Raw genomic sequence first — 14,060 nt, 5'->3', positions numbered from 1 at the left:
GACTAAGTTTAGTGGTACTTCTGAACTTGTCAACCTGAATGAACTTTGTCATCTAGGGTTCTGGCCTTTCAGACTTTCAGAGACCCATCACATTTTGTTCCCAAAGAAGTTATGTCCCTTAATGGCTCTGATCTATGACAAATACCTCCTCAAATCTTAGTGGAAAAGAAAGGGATCCATACTGCAAGCAACTGTCCTACAGCAGGAGGAGGCAAGATTTTGGGGTTAAGGACACATCTAGAATATAAGGAGGGTGCGCTGGGTACCCAGTACCGACTGGATACTGGCCTATTCACAGAATATCTGCCATGAGGAACACAAGTTGAATAACCTTCAGGGATGTCCTCTACCCTCCCATTCAGACCTCTAAACCTTTATTCCTGCAAAGAGAGATAATGCTCAAAACGGATGCTTTGTCTTTGCAAGATACCTGATTCCTATTTCTAGTTATTTAATTACAAGGATGGGAAAGGGGGCCTGGGGATTAGGAGGGAACATACTGACATGTGCCACACTGCATATCCCTACAGTGTCAAATCATTAAGCTCAGAATAATGCTCCATCCATGCAAACTGCGGGACAGAAAATCTCACCCCATGCAGGGACATGCTTCAACTCCCATCACTGCATCAAACGAGTCAGGTTTTAAAGTGCTTCTATGTGCCTTTGAAACCCTCCATGTGTCTGGATGCCCAAGTTCTGGGATGAAATCAAAAGGGATACAAGATGAACTGTATGATCACAAACCTAAGGATAAACTGCACCTATCACTGAGGATACACGGAGTTTCCTCACCATTAGCATCTATCAAATTAACCTATAACTGGTGTAGACTGTGGAGTCCTTGGGGTTCTCTGAGCTCCACAAGCTCAGAGAACCCCAAGGACTCCACAGTTCAACCCCGAGCTACACATATTCGCCTCTACTGGTGTAGACTTTCATGGCCAGTATCTGTTGGGCAGTGCTGGGCTTCAGAGTTTAGGGACTGGGCTCCTGTCTTCCAGTCAGAGACCAGCCCTCACCAACCTGAACCAATAGGAAACTGGCTCAGTTAAAGGCCAATCAGAAGTCAGGATACCTGGCTGTAAGGACAGAAGCCCAGTCAGTCCCTGGTCAGTTACCTGTGGTCTGCATATCAGACCACTTTGCCACTGAAAATGCCACAGTTGCTGGCAAAACATCAGGAAACCTGTTGTCTAGACCATGGTTACTAAACCCTGAAGCCCAACACTGTCCAGCTTAACCTAAAATTTATCACTGAGCGGAAGAAAGAATAAGATGAATGACAACATTGCTATATAAAGACTGATAGGTTTTCTCTGCACATAATGAACATTTTACTGGTGAGCATTCCATAATGAAAGAGGAAAAGAACAGGAATGTTGGCAAAGATTCTGAAGAGTTCTACCTATACTGGCATGGAATGGCAAGAAAATTGCTCTTTTTTTAATAATAATTTTATTAGAGATTGCAATTGAAAAGATAAAAACATACAAACTAAAAAAACTATAAAAAATTAGTGCAGAAAAGAAAAAAAGAAGAGGAAAGAAGAGAAATAGAAAAGAAAAAGAAAAAAAGAAATATATAAAGAAGTAACTTCTCCTTTCATCACAAGAAGTATAAACAATTTTAGTAACATATCACCTTCTCTTAAAATACAACAAATGCTCTCTTCTTCCCACATCTCATCTCTTATCTATAAACAAAACTTTAAAGCCTCATTGTTCAGTCCTGGTCAGCAAAAGTCCATTAAAGGTTACCAGAGATAACTACATATCTATTTTAACCTTGATCAAATAAAACAACTTTATATTCCTTCCCTTTACTTTCAACAATCTTGGTTTTTAATCCCTTCAAATATGTAGTGTCCAAGAACTTGATTTCTTTTCATTTTTTCTGTATCCCTTCTCAGAAAGTCCTTCAAAACTTTAACAGGTCTCTTTTGTAAATCCAGTATAGAAAAGTCATCCAAATCACTCTTCTGGTTTGTTATTTGTATGTCTCTTTTAATTATTAACACATCAACCAGTTTCATTTGTACATCCAATACATCATCTTTTTCCATATCATTCTTGTAGCTTGTCATTTTTAAATCCACATTCAAATCAATTTCATTCTTATCCAGTAGAGCTTGTTCCTCTTCTGTAACATCATTTGCACACCATCTATCCATGATAACAGACATTCTTAAAATTAACTTCTGAGTCCACTGCTCACAAATATCCTTAAAAAAGTCCAATGTTAAAGTATTTTGCTCCATTCTGTATTAAAGCATTCTTCTCCTTTAATTGTAATATTTAGTTTCTTCTAGCTCCCTCTAGTGTCCAACCTTCAAAGTCCCATCCTATCATGTTTTTTTCTAAGGAATCCAAACAGCACCAGTTTCCCATGGGAAGAATTCTTATAATTAATTTCAAAGTTTTATTTCAAATCTATCCAGGCCCTTAGTCTATTTTTAACTTTCCAAAATCAACACTCTAAACACCCTTTTGCTGTTTATTCCAAAAAGTAAAATTTTTCTAAATCCTTAAACTTGTACTTGAAACTTTGTTCGCTGAGAAGGGGACTCACTCAGTGAATGCAGTAAAAGCTTGCCGTTCCGAAGGTTCTTAATATTTAAAAAGCAGTAAAAAAATAATTCCAAGTGTTAAGAAATGAGGCTTGGTCAAGTTTTATGTCCACATAGGCTATGTTATGACTGTCAGCTCAGATGCAATCCCTTGACTCCCAGCTGCTTGCATAAGCCGACCACTAAAAACCTCCGTTCCTGCAGTCTACTCACAGAGAGCTGTCTGGAGTACATGTGGGCAATCTCACACTCTCTCCTTTCTCCGGAGAGATGTCGCTGGCCACAATCCAGCATCTGGCCAGCCAATCTCCACTGTAAACTCCGTCCCAGCTCCTTCAGGGACGTTTAACTCGCCATGTCACCGGAATTGCAAGAAAATTGCTCTCAATGTATGAATGCCAGATTAAATATAAAGGGGAGCATAATAAAAGAGAAGGAAGAATGATTAGTTATCAGCCAGGTCATCACACCTACCTCTGCAGGTTTTCTTCTCTTCTGCAAGAAAGGTATCAGAAACGGGCATCTTTTTAGGACATGCATTGCCTTTCCGATGTTGATAAAGATTAGATGACCACCTGAAGGCTTTTCCACATTCAGGACAATCGTAGGGTTTTTCTCCTGTATGGACTCTCATGTGTTTAATGACTTCTGAAAGCTTTTCAGCTCTATGATCACAATCAGGGCACTTGTATTTCCCTTTCTGAGGGCTTGGAAGTTTCTTCAGCGTCACCTTTAAGGTTTTCACCCCATACAGATGAGAGAGCTCCAGCTCTTGAGATTTCCTTGGACGCAGCCTTGAAACAGGGTTAGATTCGTTGATCTCAGCACTCAGCAAAACAGTGGAAGACTCTCCTGGCAATTCCAGCTGGGACTTTTGCTCCTGCGTAGAATTACTTTTGCCCTTATTTGATTCACTGGCACCTACGGGAACAAATAGATTGATATACAACCACCTGCATTAGGAATGAAAAAAAAAAGGAATGGAGACAGACATATGGAAGGTCAACTGAGTAACATTAACTGAACAAGTGAACTGAAAGGCATCTAAAATCAGAGGAAACATCCTGTTTCCAAAGTGGTGTGAAGGATCTGATGGCTTGCAAGCTCCATCCTCCTTACCCTTTAACCCCAGGAAGGGTTATAGAAATGCATTGCCTCTAAGTTGGAGTGGCACTCAATGCTGCCTATTCACCCAAGCCAGCCATTCCAGAAACCAACAAGCCACCATACATGCAAGAAACATCATCTCTGCCCTATCCTGCTCAGCTTCCTGCTCAAGGCTAGAAAGTTACTTTCTGAGAAAGATCATGAACAATACTCTTAGGATGTTGAACTCTGGCCCTAGCTGATCCTTTGACCATAGCTGATGGACATCAGAATCAGCTTTGAACTTCTGCACTTCTTCCTTCCCAGGCAGCTATACATGCATATAAACCCAGGTCTTGTTCAGGACCCTGCAAAACAGATTTAAAAAATGAAAAATCACCTATGATAACAAGATATGAAGCTTAAATGATATCATGGATCCAGGCCTTCCCCTGATCTGGATCTGATGGATGGAGGGATCCTTAGCTGATCTAGTCTCCCACCTGTACTGTGATGAGAGCACAAAGTATTCTAGATTTAGGCCACGGACCATATGACCCATCTTTGCTTTCTTTACCCCAGCCTTTCCCAATTTGCTGCTTTCCAGAGACTGAGTCCCCATAAGAGGAGGACTTGGCTATGCTTACTCGGGCTTTTATCACTATGAGACTCTGATTATGTGCTATTAAGTCAGTAGTGACTGCTAACAACCACATAGATAGACCTTATCCAGGGTGATGTGTCCCCAACCTGCCCTTTCAAGCCTTCCAACAGTGAAACCATTGCTGCTATAATTGAGTCCATCCATCTTGCTGCTGGTTGTCCTCTTCTTCTCTTTCCTTTCACCTTTCCCAGCATTAGAGCCTTCTCCAGAGAGCTGGGTCTTGGCATAATGTGTCTGATGTAGGATAATTTCAGCCTGGTCCTTTGTGCCTCGAGTGAGAACTCTGGGTTGATTTGTTTGATGATCCATTTGTTTTCTTGGCTGTCCACAGTACTCTCTGTAGTCTTCTCCAACACCAAAGTTCAAAAGTGTCAATACTCTCTCTATCCCACTTCTTCAAAGTCCCACTTGCAGTTCCATCGTGTCACAGGGAAAACCACTGTTTGCGGGATTCTTATCTTACCAAGTGATGAGACTACTTCAATGCATTCTACGCGGGACTGCCTTCAAAGACCACTGCAACAGGTCCAAAATGCAAATGCCAGTTTTTGACTAGTACCAGTCATTATAACCATATGACACTTACCTTGAAGATCCGGTATTAGCTACCACTAAGTCGCCAGGTGCAATTCAGAGTGCTAGCATACAGCCTTATACGGGGTGGCATTATGGCATCTGTATTATGGATCAGCCTCTCCGCAGAATTGAGACTGATTTTCTCTGTGGTGGCCTTGCAGAAGCTTTTAAAAACCAAGCTCTTCCAGAGAAACTTCAGAGAATGACTGCTCACCATCTTTACCCAGGCATTATTTATTATTAGCCACTATATTATTGATTTTCTCTTGTGGTATACTGTATTGTTTCGCTCTTATTTATTATTTTATTGTACTTCAGTATGTTGCCACAAGCCACCATGAGTCAAGAAGATTTGATGGCATAGGGAAGGGAGGGAGGGAGGGAGGAGTCCCCAAACAAGCATGCCCAAAGCTGAAGTGCAAAATATCAGAAGGACCATCCAACTGAGGAAGGCCAACAATACCATCATGAAATGGTCAGTCATCCAAAAAGCTATCCAACAACATAAAGGAACTAAGCCAATGTGTCAAGAATGCTTTTTAGACCATTGGCTAACTCTGTTAGAAAAAAAATGTTATGCTTTCTGCCAGTTCTAAATTACTTCTCAACTGTAATATTCTATTACACTCTGTAAGGTTTCCTGTCCATTTCTGAGAGCATATCTTTAGTATTTAAATAAAATGCCTCAATCCATGTGTCTCAGACCCACCTCTGAGCATTAACTGTCGCGAGGAAAATCTCCTGTACGTGTGGAGACCCCGATGCCTAGACAGGTTCGATCGCCACTTGAAAGTTTTGCCACACTCAGGGCATTCATAAGGTTTCTCATCTGTGTGGACTTTCATATGTTCGGTGAGGCCTGACTGTGTGCTTTTTATGACTCCACACTCAAAGCACACATATTCCTCTCTCATATGGCAGCTGGAGTTTCTTGTCTCAACCCTTTTTGTGCGTCTGGTGGAATCATCCAGTGGCAGGTGGATCTTCAGGTGATTCTCAAAATATGTCCTGCCTCGGTATGTTTTCCCACAATCAAGGCACTTATACAACTCTTTTGCTGCATGGCACTTCATGTGTCTTAGCAAATCTGAGTAATAATAACTTTTGTGCCCACACTCAGAGCAAGTGTGCTTTTTCTCCGGTGGGTAATATTTGCCTTTTTTCTTAAAGGCTCTTCTCCGACGTCGAGTGTATTTTTTCCTCGGCTCCCCTTCCTGTTGCCTTGGACACAGCTGTTTCTCAGGATCAAGGGGAGAAGCCTCAAGATTCAAGGAAATGGTGTCTGGGGATTCTTCTGTCAGGGCTTCAAATCCATCTTCTGCCTCTGAAACGGTTTGCTGAAAAGTCTCAATTTTGATCTCTCCTATGATTCTTCCACCTGATAGAAAGGACAAAAGAAACAAGAAATCACCTTCCTACGAGGAACCATACATTATGAGTTTGTTTCAGCTGAACAGTGAGGTGAAATGACATCAGGGAAACTTGTGCCATGAACTCATTCACAGCCTTAATAATCCCAGGGATCTATCTTGAATTTACAAATTGCTTTCACTTTCTGAAACCCAGCGTTTCACTGATCAGTAACAAGATGAATGGAAACAGTGGATAACTGGAACTGACACAACTCTAACGTGCATCTCTGGGGAACACCCCCAGGAAGTACATATAAGTTGTGCACAACGGAATAGAAATTAGCACTGTCCCATCTTTCTGCATTTGAGCAGACTGGAACCTCTCTGAAACCTACAGCATAATCAAGAATATCAGGAGTGCAGTGACAACCCCCTCTCCCAGCTTCAAACTCCTGCAAATCACCTCAAGGTCTCCCAAACAGACTGCATGCAATCTTCACTGCTCCCAAATCCTTGAGAAGCCATGTCTTAAAGTGATGAGGAAGGAGGGGGATTCAATAAGAAATGCTGTGTTCTTGAGGGAAATAAAGACTGATTCGGGGTAGATTTATCCATTTCTTTTTCCTAGGGTTTTTTTTTGGGGGGGGAGTCAATTTATTTTCTAAACAATGTAAAGCTTGCACTCTGTGCTTCACGCTAGTGCTCTATTGTCTTTTCCATCTCAAATGACGGGAAATGATGTTGCTGAATGGAGGCTGGCTGGGAATTGCAGGTTGCAGGTTGCTCACCAGCATTCGGACTGAAGATGGTTGCAACACCTACAGATGTTGGCTTAAGGCCATAAAACAAGAAATCGAGGGATAGATTTTTTCCTTTCAATCAGGATGATTGTTAGGCACACACACACTTACCAAACAGAGTGTCAGAGATTCGGTCTCTGTGTTCAGGTCTTTCCTGGAAGGTGGCTTCTGGTTGATCAGTTTGAGAAATGACTTCAGGCGTAGGAATCAAGAGTCCTTCTTAGGTGGAAACGTGAAGAACAGACAAAGGAGGAGAAAGAAAACAAACATACTGATGGGGAGTCAGGATAACTGGGAATTCTTGTCCCATCTGAAGGAAAATCATATTCTAGGACTCCTGGCCTAAAAGACTCCAGTGCTTGAGAAACTCAAAGGTAAATAAGGTTCCTCTGACTCTCTGGGACAGTGTCTCTCAACCTTGGCAACTTTAAGACATGTGGACTTCAACTCCCAGAATTCCTCAGCCAGCTTTGAAGTCTACACGTCTTAAAGTCCACACGTCTTAAAGTTGCCAAGGTTGAGAAACACTGCTCTGGGATTTGAGAGAAGCAATTTTGGAATTAATGACAACAATAGGGTTTGGTAGATGCACCAATCATTATCAAAAACAATACCGTCAAGAAACTGGAATGCTCAGAATTCCAAGCTGGCATCGTTTTGGTGGCACTAGTTTATCAGAATCTTCTTACACAGAAACAGCACAGAAGAGGAACAACAGCCCAAAGAAACAGGGCCAGACCGCTGGACAAGATGTTTAAGGCAACCCTGACACCCTTCTCAATGCAGACAGTGATCCTGGGCTTTTCCTTGCTTTCAGTTGCTTGAACTCACGGACAGCAAATGTGGGCCTGAGTATAGTAAGATGAGAGATACTCACCCAAAGCATTGGTGCTGCCGCCATTCTCTTGCATGACTTCCCAGTGTATGGGCTTCTGATCAAGATTTAGCTCATCCTTCACATCTACAGGCTCCTGAAAGAGGGAGGAATGCCAGGTTCAGTTCTGGTCCCTGAAGCTTTTCTTAAAAGACACACTAGCCACAGGACTTTGTCTTCTAACAAATATGGAATGACAATCAGAGCTCGAAGTGGACTGCATTAACGAGTCCACGTGAATTAAGTTTACTTCACTGCCGGCTTGAAATCCACCAATTTAAATTCAACGCTTGAAGCGCATTTAAAAAGGTGTTTTTTTTAAAGCCTTTTAAAAAGCCACCCAATATGACTAAGTCCCTCTACGCCAGAGGGAGGGGTTTCAGAGCACTGCAGCAGAAGCAGAAAAGGTATGATTCTGAGTCAAACCTGCAGCCACAGTGGGCGAACCTCCTCACATCATCTCAACCAGTTAGATTAATATATGATCACATACGATCAGTGAGATCAAGCAGAAAGAGGCGTTCTCTCAAGCAGCTCTATAGTTCTTTATAAGTAATAACCAGCACTTTGGATTTCGCCCACAAGCAAACAGAACCAATATAATCCTTTTAGAATCAGGATAATGTGGCTTATTTTTCTAGAAATCAACTTGGCTGCTAGATTGTGTAACCAAATGAACGTTATGCTTTAATGGGCTTTAGTAGAACCTGCAACACAATTTTAAGATCATTTTCTTCCAGAAAGAGACACAAAATTGATTAATGATGTTTCTAGCCATTGTTTCAGCTTGGGAGACAAAATAAATCTGAATTCAGAAGCTTCTTCAAACTTTGTACATACTCCTGGAAGAGTGTAACCCAGTTCAGAAGACCTAACCCCTCTCTGCGACTGTGACTCATCATCATGAGAACCTCCATTTTATCTGGATTTGTTTTGAGGCAATACATGATTTAATTGTTTTATTGTGAACTGCCCAGAGTCACTTATTGTGAGATGGGCAGTATCTAAATTTGAAAAATAAATAAATAAGCAAGCAAGCTTTAGCTCTGTTTAAGCCAACCAAACCATACTGAGAGTCTACACACCTCGGTGGTGCCAACCCCAGTCATTTCCAGTCCTGCTGATGGATGGGCAAAGCCCGTGTTCCTTGCAGATGTAATTTCACTGGCTGTGAAACACAAAAACAGAAGTCAAAAAAGGAGGTGGAGAAAGGAAAAGAGAAAAAGAAGGAGTACTTTATTTAGCATCCACTGCCATCTTAGAATTGCAAAACATTAAACTCTCTAGCTCACCAGTGCTATTTTCATTAGCAGGTAACTTTTATTAGAAATTTTAACATAAGTAAAAGAGAAACATGAAAATATGTCAAGAAAAATTGAGAAATAGAAAAAAGATAAAAGAAAAAGTCCAGAGAACAGCACAGATAAAATGGAAAAAGATATATAAAGAAGCGACTTCTGATCTTCTTTACAGCAGTTACAAACTTATTATCCCTCCTCCGTCTTTAAGCTTACATTACATGGTTCCCTTCTTCCCACATTCAACCCTTTTTAATCAGAAAATCCACATATCGCCAATTTATTTTTTTCCATTTTCAGCAAAAAGTCCGTAAAGGGTTTGCTCATCAGTACCATCTTCTTTTCAGCCAGTTGGAGTAGACATGTTTTATGCACAACAGACTCTTAAGAATTTTCTTAAAAATGGCAAACTGAAGACGGCTCCAGTAAAAGTGGAGTTGACAACCGCGGTGGAATGAAGTGCCAGAGAGTGGGCAAGGAGAGGACCTGAGATCGCCCACAAGCGCTCCAGACAGTTGCTCCTTGTGAGGACTCTGCCGGACAGCGGCCTCTGGCGGGTTTAGAGCTCTGGAAGATGAGGGAATAGCCATCTTTTTGCTCCAACTGCAGTGGGCGTCTTCAAAAGGACACTGGGTTGGCATCCTTCCTTTTCTAATTACTTTTGGAAATTGCTTGTTAACTGCTTTTCAGCTATTAGGAACCTTCAGATTGAAAAGTTTTATAGCACTGGGTGCGCAAAAGAAGTTTTAAATACAAGTTTAAGGATTTAATTTTTTTTCTTTTGGAATAAACAGCAAAAGGGTGATTAGAACTTTGATTTTGGAAAGTTACAAAGGGACTAAGGATCCAGATGGATTTGAAATAAGATTTTGGAATTAATTATAAGAATCCTTTCTATGGGAAAATGGTTTTATTTTGAATTCTCTTTAAAAAAATATATGATAGGATGAGACTTTGAAGGTTTGATACTAGAGGGAACCAGAAGGAACTAAAGCTTACAATTAAAAGCGAAGAATACTTAAATTTGACTTACTAATACAGAATGGAGCAAAATATTTTAACATTGGACGTATTGAAGGATATTTTTGAACAATGGACCCAGAAGTTAATTTTAAGTGTGACTGCCTCTATAGACAGATTGTGTTTAAAAGATGTTATGGAAGAGGAACAACTTTTATCAGACAAAACTGAGACTGATCTGAAAACGGATTTAAAAATGACAGGCTGTGATATGGAAAAGATGCTACACTGGACATACAAAAGAAACTGGCTGATGTCTTAATAATTAAAAGGGATATATAAATAACAAACTAAGAGGGTAACCTGTATAACTTTCCTATGTTGGATTTACAAAAGAGGCTTGTTAAAGCTTTGAAGAATTTTGTGAGAAGGGTCAAAGAAAAAATGAAAATAAATCAAGTTCTAAACATTGTTTGATAGGACTAAAGATCAAGACTGTTAGAAGTAAAAGGAAAGAATATAACATTGGTTTATTTGATCAAGGTTAAAATATATATGTCATTATCTCTGGTAACTCTTCATGGACTTTTGCTGATCAGGACTGAATGACAAGGCTTTAAGGATTAGTTTATAGATAAGAGATGGGATACGGGAAGAAGAGATCATTGTTGTATTTTAAGAGAAGATAAGTTACTAAAATTGTTTATACTTGTGATGAAGGGGGAAGTCATTTCTTTATATATTTCTTTTCTTTTTCTTTACTATATTCTTATTTTTTCTTTCTTTTCTATTTTTCTATTTGTTTTCTTTTCTGCACTTTCTATTTTTTTTATTCTTTTATTTTTTTTATTTTTTTTAGTTTGTATTAGTTTTTATCTTTTTAACTGTAATTTTTAATAAAATTGTTATAAAAAAAAAGCATTTTCTTAAAATCTCTGAACCACTCTTGGGCCACAAAGGGCTCAGCTCATCCACATGATCTGAGCATAAATCCACCAACACACACACACGTTATAAAGAAAACAAACCAAGTTGATAACCCAGCTACTGACTTTTCTGTATCAGGAATAGCAACACATCTTTATCATCACAAAAATTCATACAGGTAGCCCTTGACCTATGACCATTCGTTCAGCAACCATTCGAAGTTATGACAGTGCTGAACGAATGGCAATTATGACCAGTCCTTGGAGTTCCAGCCGTCCTAGCACCCCCACGGTCATGTGATCGCGATCTGGGCACTTGGCAACTGGTTCGCACTTACAACTGGTTGCGGTACCCTGCGATCATGTGATTGCCATTTGTAACCTTCCCTGCCGGCTACCCCAGAAAGTCAACAGGGACGCCAGCAGGGAAGGTCACAAGTCACTTGTGTATCCCCATGCACCCTTCCTGACACTTGCCTCCCTCAGACCCTTGCACATCCTCCCAGATCTGTGCCTCTCGTGCACCCTCCCTGATACCCTCTTGCTCCCTCCCCCACCTGGAGCAGCCACTTATCTGCCTGCTGGCCTGGGATTTGCAACTTCCTGCAGCTTCCCCACTGGCTTTGGTTGTGGGAAGCTGGCAGGAAGTTGCTTTGCCTAATGACCGTGGGATTTGGTTAACGACGGCAACTGGGATTGCAGAAATTGGCATCACTAAGCAATGCAGTCTCGCTTTATGGCCGCATCACTTAGTAACAGAAATTCCGGTCTCAGTTGTTGTTGTAAGTCAAGGACTACTTGTACAAGTTACTCTTCCTTCCTGACAATAGAGTATAATTCCTTCCCCGCCCAACCAATTTCCCCCTCCCACTTCCAACTAACCTCCGAGATAGTGCTGCCTTTGCCTCCCCTCAGACTCCAGGGAACTAACTGTGACCTCTGGCAAAGGAACCTAAAAGAACAAAGAACAAGCTGTAGATAATGGCCCCACTGCATTTTCCCACTGTCTACTTTTACCTGGTCAGCAATTACATCCAGATTGATTAATATCGGCTGGGCACATGCAACATTTAACCTGGTTACTGAATTAACCATTTTCTGGGTTCACACAACATTACCGAGGCTAAGCAAGCTAAAAGCTGACAAGGCTTAATGCACTGTGCAAGGCAACCACTAGGTCCTTAATTAATTAACCTGGTTCAAGCATATCATGGAATTTCAGCCATTCAATGGCTGCCTCATAAATCCGGCTAACCAGGGTGGCAAGGTTTAATCAGCAGAACAGCCTTCTCCAAACTGGAGCCCTCCGGATGTGTCAGACTCCTCCCCCAGCCACTGTACATGCTGGATAGGAATCAGAAACATCTCCAGCAACCAATCATCCTTCCTGCAAAGAGAAACAGAGGGCATTCAGGTCTCCAGTGTAAGTATCTCACCTGCCAGTCATAGGTCCTGGGCGCATGACGACGGCCCATCAGGAAATCCTCTGCCAACGCTACCATTTCGACACAGTCCTTTGGCCCACATTCCCGCACCCAGTTCTGCACTTCAGTCGGCAGCATACCCAGAAGCTGCTCTTGGATGATCATTTCCATGATCTGCTCCTTGGTGTGCCTCTCAGGTTTCAACCACTGGCGACAAAGTTCCTGGAGCTGGCTATACACCCTCCGGGGACCTTCCAGCTCCTGGTAACAGCACTGCCGGAAGTGCTGTCGTTTCATTTCCATGCGGAGTGCGTCTGCTCGCAGGATGGCGGCCTTCACCTTCATGTAGTCTCCCCTCTCTCGGGCATCCAGCCTGCAGAAGGATTGCTCCATTCCTCCCCGCAATGCTGGCAGGAGCTGGCCCACCCATTCTTCTCGTGGCCACCGGCAAGCTTCAGCAACTTGCTCGAAGGCCGCCAGAAACGCCCGAGTGTCGTCCCAGGGCATCGTATCTGTTAGCTGAAGGTTTCCCCAGCCCACATGGGCTGGCTGGAGTGTGTTTAAAAATTCCTGCCACTGGGCTTCCCACTGCTGGGGTAACCCCACATCTGGCTGCTGGTTCAGCTGCCTCGGCAGCCCCTTAAAATACATCACCTGGACAATCCGTGGGACTTTTCCTGAGCCCTCCAAGCCCTTTTCCATGTCTTGTCCCTTGCTCTGAAAATGAGATACACCACAGGCAGCTCCTATGGCGTTTGGTGTCTTCCAAAGATTTCAGTGGGTCTTCTCTTCAAAAGAACCTCATAAAGGGGGAAGGGGTGGGGAGGTGTTTCTGGAAGATAAATAACAATTAGCATGTCAACATGAGAGAGATTAAAAAAACTTCAAATTTTTAAAAGCTTGAAAAAAAAAAAGAAATGTTTCTCTTGTCAGTGTATAACTTGACTCCCGTTTTCTCAAAGCAGTTTAACACATAGCAACTTTAACATTTAGATCGTGTGGGAACTGGGATAACCACAGGGGGAAAACGGTAGGGTGCCTAAAATTCAGAAGACCTTTACAATTCTCCTTTGGGGGGATGTTTCCCAGCAGACAACTTCTTTGAAACTATGGACTAGATCTGCTGCCTGCCACCCTTTCCAACAAGTTCTCTTTTAAAGAAGAACCAGATGAAATTAATTAAGTTAGGGGCTGGATCCACTCCTAGGGCTGCATGCTCCCAACCCCTGGTTTAGTAGGAAGAGGCTTCCTGTCACAAGTTCTCAGTAACCCCGAGCAACCTTCCCTCGCTAATGTGCCTTTCCCTAGTGCCTGATTGAGAAAGTTCTCATGTTTGTTTGATCTGCATTTGTTCCACTAGGTCTGCAAAAATCTGAATTTCTGCAGCTCAGATCTGGTAGCCTGCCCTACTTTGAAGCTTCCTCCCTACAATCTCACTGCCAGAAAAAAATTCCCCTGCTCATTTTTATAATTTCATCCACTACAAAGAAATAGCAGGAGAAATAGCAGGTTTAAACGACACAAAACACAA

General features: G+C 41.9%; 1 protein-coding gene across 3 annotated transcripts in view; it reads right to left on the bottom strand.

Moving 5' to 3' along the window:
* Positions 1–14,060, bottom strand: part of LOC103056638 (uncharacterized) — a 32,013-nt gene that overhangs the window by 8,832 nt on the left and 9,121 nt on the right. For all 3 annotated transcript variants that reach the window (XM_025169434.2, XM_025169435.2, XM_025169436.2), the window contains exons 3-9: positions 12,542–13,361; positions 11,988–12,057; positions 9,007–9,089; positions 7,925–8,018; positions 7,159–7,266; positions 5,605–6,273; positions 3,044–3,490 (exon numbers count right to left, since the gene is read on the bottom strand). In XM_025169434.2, the coding sequence (XP_025025202.1) occupies positions 3,044–3,490; positions 5,605–6,273; positions 7,159–7,266; positions 7,925–8,018; positions 9,007–9,089; positions 11,988–12,057; positions 12,542–13,231 (2,161 nt within the window). In that variant the 5' untranslated portion in view covers positions 13,232–13,361. The remainder of the gene's footprint in view (positions 1–3,043; positions 3,491–5,604; positions 6,274–7,158; positions 7,267–7,924; positions 8,019–9,006; positions 9,090–11,987; positions 12,058–12,541; positions 13,362–14,060) is intronic.

This window comes from Python bivittatus, unplaced genomic scaffold, assembly GCF_059951505.1.
Source record: "Python bivittatus isolate LINGU-HERP-01145 unplaced genomic scaffold, Pbiv_v1 ctg000810_np1212, whole genome shotgun sequence".
Lineage (NCBI taxonomy): Eukaryota > Metazoa > Chordata > Lepidosauria > Squamata > Pythonidae > Python > Python bivittatus.
Note: the sequence above shows the minus strand (reverse complement) of the source record. Positions and strands in the feature narration are given on the sequence as shown.